The following is an 8,960-nucleotide window of genomic DNA, read 5'->3' on the forward strand; positions in this document are numbered from 1 at the left end:
GGAGAGGGAAGGGAGAGAGAGAGAAAGGAGGGGAGAAGAGGAGATGAGAGAGAGTGGGATGGAGAGGGGAGAGAGAGAAAGGAGGGGAGAAGAGGAGAGAGAGTGGGATGGAGAGGGAAGGGAGAGAGAAAGAGACAGAGTGAAGAAGAAAAAAGGAGGAGTGGTCATTTTCTGGAGAGAGCAGTGGAGAGCTACAGAGACAGAGAGAGTGGGAGAATGCCTCTGACACTCCTAGTGGCCTTTCTCTCTGTCTCTCTCTTTCTCTCTGTCTCTCTCTTTCTCTCTCTGCTAGTAACTGCCTGTATCTTATTGGCTGAGTGCTTTCAATCTGTCTCTCTCTCTCTCTCTCTCTCCTCCACTATACCTCACTGTTTTCCTTGACAATGGTCTCTAAAGTATCTCTCTGCTCTCCTACATTGGGTTCTGGACTCTGGCAGCGCCTGCATTCGTCCGTCACGGCTTCACTGTTTTAAGGAATCAGCCGTCCAGAAACGGGGCTACATTTTTAATGAGTATGTAAAAAGGTGGATTGAGACAAAAGCAGTCATGAGGCAGCCTTTCTTCATTTTTCACCTTTCAAACACACTCAGAGCTCAGCTTTGATGGCTCTTTGTTCACATTTAGAACCTGCAAAGTACAACAGAGGAGGCTGGCCCTATTCTCCAAACAACAGCTACACACCTTATGGAACCTGTATGTATTCTGACTGTCTCTCAACCCTGTCTTTGCCTTGCTAAGAGGGATCCACTCATTGTTCATCCATGTGCTCTGTAATGGCTGACGATGGAGCTGGTTGTATTTATATTTATGAGAGCTTCAGGCTAACTCTTAGCATGTATTAATACTATGATGAGCCACCTGCAGCTGCCTAGCTGGTCTGAGAGCTATTGATCTGTGTGTTTACCACAGGGGTAAATACAGTAGGACACACACTCACACTCACACATGCACGCAACCACACACACCACACACACACACGCACATGTACACACACGCACACACACACACACACACGCACGCCGCCACGCACGCACGCACGCACGCACGCACGCAACGCACGCACGCACGCACGCACGCACGCACGCACGCACGCACGGCACGCACGCACGCACGCACACACACACACACACACACACACACACACACACACACACAACACACACACCACACACACACACACACCGACACACCACACACAACACACACACACAGTTGGAGTTACTACACCATGCTATTCAGACCACTCATCAATCAAACATGTGAATCTTGGTTGTGTGTGTGTGTGCTCCCAAACAGCCAATCTATAACTCCGTTAATGTGGGGTTTGACGATTTTCTGTTAGGCCGATCCATAAGAATGGAGCGGTCATGCATTCCTTCGCCATTCCATGCTTATGGAGTCTCAATTTAGAAACTAAAACAACCCTGACTGAGACAACACATGCATCCATTTAGATTTCCCAATGTCTGTAAGTTTTGAGGTACAAATATTTTATGTGACTCTATGTATATAAAGGAAATCTGTGCATTTTGGTATGTGTGAACTGAGTGTTTAAATGCAATATACATGTATATTATGCAAGTATTTGTATATGCTACGTGGAAGCAGGTTGTGGTAGATGAGGCCCTTGTTAGAGAATTGATGAAGCACTAAAATGTTTGTTCCAGGCTGGGTAGAGACAGGGCAGGGAATGAGGCAGGCTGGTAGAGACAGGGCAGGGAATGAGGCAGGCTGGGTAGAGACAGGGCAGGGAATGAGGCAGACCGGGTAGAGACAGGGCAGGGAATGAGCAGGCTGGGTAGAGACAGGGCAGGGAATGAGGCAGGCTGGGTAGAGACAGGGCAGGAATGAGGCAGGCTGGGTAGAGACAGGGCAGGGAATGAGAGGCGGGTAGAGACAGGGCAGGAATGAGGCAGGCTGTGGTAGAGACAGGGCAGGAATGAGGCAGGCTGGGTAGAGACAGGGCAGGGAATGAGGCAGGCTGGGTAGAGACAGGGCAGGGAATGAGGCAGGCTGGGTAGAGACAGGGCAGGGAATGAGCAGGCTGGGTAGAGACAGGGCAGGGAATGAGGCAGGCTGGGTAGAGACAGGGCAGGGAATGAGGCAGGCTGGGTAAGAGACAGGGCAGGGAAAGAGCAGGCTGGGTAGAGACAGGTCAGGAATGAGCAGGCTGGTTAGAGACAGGCATGGATGAGGCAGGCTGGGTAGAGACAGGGCAGGGAATGAGGCAGGCTGGGTATGTGACAGGGCAGGGAATGAGGCAGGCTGGGTAGAGACAGGGCAGTGAATGAGGCAGGCTGGGTAGAGACAGGGCAGTGAATGAGGCAGGCTGGGTAGAAACAGGGCAGGGAACTGAGGCAGGCTGGGTTGTGACAGGGCGGGAATGAGGCAGGCTGGGTAGAGACAGGGCAGTGAATGAGGCAAGGCTGGGTAGAGACAGGGCAGGGAATGAGGCAGTGGGTAGAACAGGGCAGGCATGAGCAGGCTGGGTAAGACAGGCAGGGAAATGAGGCAGGCTGGGTTGTGAAGGCAGGGGAATGAGGCAGGCTGGGTAAGACAGGGCAGTGAATGAGGCAGACTGGTAGAACAGGGCAGTGAATGAGGCAGACTGGGTAGAGACAGGGCAGTGAATGAGGCAGGCTGGGTAGAGACAGGGCAAGTGAATGAGGCAGGCTGGGTAGAGACAGGGCGGGAATGAGGCAGGCTGGGTAGAGACAGGGCAGTGAATGAGGCAGGGCTGGGTAGAGACAGGGCAGTGGAATGAGGCAGGCCTGGGTAGAGACATCAGGGAATGAGGCAGGCTGGGTAGAGACAGGGCAGGGAATGAGGCAGGCTGGGTTGTGACAGGGCAGGGAATGAGGCAGGTTGGGTTGTGACAGGTCAGGGAATGAGGCAGGCTGGGTTGTGACAGGGCAGGGAATGAGGCAGGTTGGGTTGTGACAGGGCAGGGAATGAGGCAGGCTGGGTACTCTATAATAGAGTACCTTTGAGTACATCACAAGGTCCATTGCTTTAGTGTTAGGTTGTGACAGGACAGGGAGTGTAGGATCACACACCAACAGGTAGGCTGTCTACAATGACAAGGCAGGTTGTGGGAATAGTCTGGAAGACACGTTTGGTGTCGTTCTCAACAGTTTTTTTCATATCCAATAATAATCCATATAACTAAATGACGTCCATATAAGAAGCAGATAATGTATTTAGGATAACTCACCCAAAAGCCCATGTTAACAATAAGGCAGACACACTAGGTTACATGGAGTGCTTGCCTAGTATCTTTGATTTCCCAGAAGCCTTGGTGCCTGCCTACACAGTACACCATACCAGCTAATAAAGGATTGGTTCAGTATTGGGTTGGGTGGGAGGGAGTAGCAGCATCCCCCTGCACACCCGCCACATTTCTTAGCGGGGTCGTGGTTCAGCCCTCCACAAGCAGCCCTCCAGCCCCAGTTTCCCATTATGCACTGTGTTTGTAATCAGGTCTGGTGCTATGCTGGCCCTCCAAGTTCCTCTCCTCTCCCTCGGCTCCTCTGAAATGCCTCTTAATACTGAACAACTCTCCTTTCTCCATTCCTCCTCACTGCAGTTGAAAATAGCACTTTGGCCATGCAGTCAGAGCACAACACCATTACAGCACCACAGACTCAACGTGAAATACAACATAAGAAGTCTTAGAGATGAATGCATAGTGGAGCTCTGCTGACGAGGCTTTCAGATGTTTTAGTTTAGAAATATTGCAAAATGGCCTCCATTGTTATGATGGAAACTGGTTCTTCTGGCCATTCATCGGTTGTTCATTTCACTCAAAATGTTACATTGTAAAACAACTCCCATAAAAATACCCCTCCAAATAAGGGGATAGAGAATACATTTCAGAAAAGAATTCTCCAAAAACGTAAAAAGGCTCAGTGTTTTTTCTTCACGTTGATCAGGATCAGGGATATACAGTATATATTGGTAAAAATCAAAGGTGGCTAAAGGCTGAACGTTAGTTGAGAAGATGGGCAGCAAAAAACCTAAACACTACCAATGACTAACATTCCCTGCTCTGCTCTGTTTTCTTTGCAGTTTTCAGTGAAGATCTACGTTCCAGCTTATATTTTGTCAATGCATCTGTGCAAGAGGTAGTGTTTGCCAGCACCACAGGGACCTCGGTGCCCTGTCCCGCCGTGGGCGTGCCCCCCGCCTCGCTGCGCTGGTACCTGGCCACCGGAGAGGAGATCTACGATGTCCCCGGGATCCGCCACGTGCACCCCAATGGCACCCTCCAGATCTTCCACTTCAACCCCTCCAGCTTCAGCAACCTCATCCATGACAACACCTACTATTGCACAGCGGAGAACCCCTCAGGGAAAATCAGGAGCCAAGATGTCCATATTAAGGCTGGTGAGTGGTCTATCTGCTTGGTTTATGCATACTGTATATTGTACAGTAGGGTTGTTTATCTACAGTAGCAGTGATGTGAGAATTATTAATATTATTATTTCAAAAATCATTGCTAGGTAGTTAACATTATCTAGCGCTGGTCTGCTGTACCTGTTCCAAAACTCCAGTATTTCTCTTTCTATAGCTTGTTCTCCATCTTCTTTTTACATGGTGAGCCAACATGTACTCAGCAGTTTTATTTCCAGTACTGATCAAAACTTGTTTGGTCAAGGCTCTCTCTTGTCTCCGTTAGGAACATCATATCACAATAAAATCACAGTATCCAATCACAATACATATAGAATCGAGATACACCTAAGGGCACCTAAGTATCGTGATTATATTGTATCGTGAGGTCCCTGGAAAAATCCCAGCCCTACAGTATAGTGGTCAGTGGCCAGTGTGGTTATGGAAATGGACAGTTGATTACAGAGGTGGGAATTAGGGCTACAGACAGTGTGGAGATGTTGAACAGAAGCTTGTTGGTCACTAAATGGGGTATAGTATACCACTTGGGTGACTAGTGACCACCTGCTAAACATTTCAGTTGGTAATGTTCAGAGTCAGGGATGTCACATTTGTTATGCTTGTGATTAAAGCAGTGAAGAAAGCAAAGAAACAAAATATATAGACAGCATATAATTTGCCAGAACAGAAAAATGAAAGTCAATTCATTGAGGACTCTCATTTCTTGTTTCCCCCATCTCTTCTAGTTCTACGAGAGCCCTACACGGTCCGTGTGGAGGACCAGAAGGCCATGAGAGGCAATGTGGCGGTGTTCAAGTGCATAATCCCAGCCTCGGTGGAGGCCTACATCACTGTTGTGTCCTGGGAGAAAGACACAGTGTCTATCAACGTCCAGAGTAAGTCTCTGCTCTCTAATCACTCTCTAATCACAATATAATGTACAGTTGAAGTCTGAAGTTTACGTACACTTAGGTTGGAGTCATTAAAACTAGTTTTTCAACCACTCCACAAATTTCTTGTTAACAAACTATAGTTTTGGCAAGTCGGTTAGGAATCTACTTTGTGGCATGACACCAGTAATTTTTCCAACAATTGTTTAAGAACAGAGTTATTTCCTTTTATAATTCATTGTATACAATTCCAATGGTTCAGAAATTTACATACACTAAGTTGACTATGCTTTAACACGAGCTTGGATATGATTCCAGCTAAATTGCTGTCATGGTTATTAGAAGCCTTGGTGGTAGGTATTGACATCATATGAGTATTAATTGCGAGAGATGCTAACTGTGGATGTCTACCTCTAAGGCCTAGCTTCAAAACGCAAGCTGCTCGTCTTTGCTTGGACATCTATGGGAAAATCAAAAGAAATCAGCCAAGACTATGAAAAAAAGGTCTGTAGACCTGCACACGTCGGTGGATTGCAGATATCCTTGGGAGCATATTTCCAAATGCTGATAGGCTACCAGTTCAATATGTACCCAAATCATAGTATCAGTATAAACGACCATGCGGACCACACAGCACGCGGTCATATTTGGACTGCTAGGAAGCGAGAATGCGTTCCTGCGCTTCTACGACGACTGACCACAATATCTTTCAGGGTTGCGAAAAGTGCAAAATGAATCTCCAGAGACAACAGCCAAAGGACCTAAATGTAGAAGTGTTGGACTTTGGAAGGAACAGGATACAGAAGGTTTCTAGTACTCCACAGTAAAACAGTCCTACTAGCTCGACATAAAATTGAAAGGTCGGCCTACAGCAAGGAAGAAGAACCACTGCTCCAAAATTCCAGGTAAAAAAAGCCAGACTATGGTGTTGCAACTGTGCTTGGCGGGACGCAAAGATCGTTCTTTTTGGAGAAATGTTCCTCTGGTCGCTGATGAAACAAAATAAGAAACCTATTGGCATAGTGACAACATCGTTATGTTTGGAGGAAAAATGGGGACGGCTTGTGCACAGCCGGAACGAACACCATCGCCAAAGGCTGAAGCAGGGGCGTGGGTAGGCAAAGAATCCTAGTGGTTGTGGGGTGATCTTGCTGCAGGAATCGGACTGGTGGGTGCCATTACCTTAATTGATGGCATCATGAGGAATGAAAATTATGTGGATATATTTCGAAGCACAGCTCATAGGGACATCAGGTCGCAGAAGTTTAAGGCTTGGTCCAAAACGGTCTTCCAAATGGGACAATGACTCCCAATTGCATACTTCCAAAGTTGTGGAATGGCTTAGGACACAAATGTAAGGTATTGGGTGGCCATCAAAAGCCCTGACCTCCAATCCTATAGAAAATTTGTGGGCAGAACTGAAAAAGCGTGTGTGAGCAAGGAGGCCTACAAACCTGACTCAGTTACACCAGCTCTGTCAGGAGGAATGGGCCAAAATTCACCCAACTTTTTGTGGGAAGCTTGTGGAAGGCAACCCGAAATGTTTGACCCAAGTTAAACTATTTAAAGGCAATGCTACCAAATACTAATTGAGTGTATGCAAACTTCTGACCCACTGGGAATGTGATGAAAGAAATAAAAGCTGAAATAAATCATTCTCTCTACTATTATTCTGACATTTCACATTCTTAAAATAAAGTGGTGATCCTAACTGACCTAATACAGAGAATTTTAACTAGAATTAAATGTTAAAATGTATTTGGCTAAAGGTGTATGTAAACTTCCAACTTCAACTGTATATAGAGAACATGTTATTTAAAAATCTTCACAAAACCAGTCTGGTAAGTGAGTATCTCACTGCAAGAAAAGAAGGCCATAGTTCTGAGATAGCTAAGTGTTTTGACCCAAGGGATGTGTGGATGTGCTTTGCACTGTCTGTCTGCAAGGCCTTTTGAGGTCAGACTAGACTAGTAGATTAGCGCCCATGCCCCTGTTCCAGCCATGCAACCAGCTCGTTACATTCTGTTGTGTGTCCACGTCCGTCGGACCCCATGACAGAGTGTCCCTATTTCCCTGCTGACCCAGACTGGACGAGAGTCTTCCACGAGAGCAGGGAGGAGGCCATGGCAACCCTGTGATGTCACTTAGCCTCAGTGCTATTGACCCAGTTCTCTGGTGATGGGAGCCATTGCCTTGTTCGTCTACTCGGTCTGCGTTGCTCATCTACTCGATTGTTTCCTAGCCCCCGGGGGCAAATTCACTTTATGTCGGGCATTTAACAAACTCAATAGACAAAGCTAATGTTGTTTTGGCTTTTGAACGGAGGGCAAATGCAGTGATTTCTTTTTTGTTGCCGTTTTACAATTTGTCCACTGAGGTGAAAGCAACCATGTTGAAATCTATATCAATCTCTTAATTGTCCATAAATGGATTTGTCGCAAGGATCTTTTGGAGCTGAGAGGATACAGGGTTATGGTTTATGGAATACATATACATTTTTTCCCCAGAATTAATACTTGACTGTTTGAATGATTGATTGTTCATATGAATGAATTACATGTATGTACTGTATGGATGCAATGCCATCATTGTCTAATGCAAGGCTAAATGGGCCTTTTTCCTAGCTGTCTTTCAAAAGTGAACTTCACTGACAAAACAAAGTGTTTACTTGCACTGTTAAAATCCATATGTAAACACTGTCAGAAAAATGTTGCCGCCACCAATCCAGTGCTCTTCTCCATGCTTAATAATAAATGACGGAAGTCTATGAATCCATGAGCAAATAGTCTTTATCCACGTCTCAACGCACAAACCCACCATCCATTCTCCCCATTCTTCATGGCTCATGCATATGAAGTGCAATTTAAAGAGTCTGCGTGTGTGAAAGAATATGTGTGTGTGTTTGTGTGTATGTGGTATCCATGTTGACTGGGGGCTCTAGACAGATCACCAAGCCCTACTCTTGTTTTCGATGGGCCGCCAAAGCCCACCTTTTAAATGTTTAATGAGTTAAAAATGAGAATATCAACACTTAGACATGAACAACATCACAAATGTAGCTTTTCTGTATCTGGTAGTATGAATTATAGATGGTAGTATTTCTGTTTGGAGAGGTGTACCATGAAGCGCAGGCAGCAGGCCCCCTTTAACCATTCCTCTGTAAGTCTCACTGGGGTTAGGCCCACTTTAGGCTAGGTTGCTGTGCAGAACCTAACGATACAACACTCAAAGAGCTCCAGTGTCTGCATGCGTGGAAAGATGTGCTAATGACAGTGGACAATACACACATTTAAGAAGACAGTGGGTAGGAGTTGCATTGCATTAAAGTGCATTGTCTATGTCAGTAGTTGTAGGTCAACCCTGTCTGCTCTGTTCTTTATTTGACTCGTATTATATTATTATCTATCCTGATGCCTAGTCACTTTACCCTGCCTTCATGTATATATCTACCTCAAATACCTCTGCACATTGATCTGGTACTGGTACTCCCTGTATATAGCTCCACATTGATCTGGTACTGGTACTCCCTGTATATAGCTCCACATTGATCTGGTACTGGTACTCCCTGTATATAGCTCCACATTGATCTGGTACTCGGTACTCAGCCTGATATATTAGCTCCACATTGATCTGGTACAGGTACTTCTGTATATTAGCTCTCACATTGAATCTGCCTGG

The 8,960-nt window shown here is 46.1% G+C and overlaps 1 protein-coding gene across 1 annotated transcript in view; it reads left to right on the forward strand.

Annotated features, from left to right (window-relative positions):
- LOC111950685 (cell adhesion molecule DSCAM-like) overlaps nucleotides 1-8,960 on the forward strand; it is a 200,028-nt gene that overhangs the window by 51,650 nt on the left and 139,418 nt on the right. The window contains 2 exon segments of the mRNA XM_023968476.2: nucleotides 4,069-4,386; nucleotides 5,139-5,288. Of these exon segments, the coding sequence (XP_023824244.1) occupies nucleotides 4,069-4,386; nucleotides 5,139-5,288 (468 nt within the window).

Source organism: Salvelinus sp. IW2-2015, linkage group LG23 (assembly GCF_002910315.2).
Source record: "Salvelinus sp. IW2-2015 linkage group LG23, ASM291031v2, whole genome shotgun sequence".
Taxonomy (NCBI): domain Eukaryota; kingdom Metazoa; phylum Chordata; class Actinopteri; order Salmoniformes; family Salmonidae; genus Salvelinus; species Salvelinus sp. IW2-2015.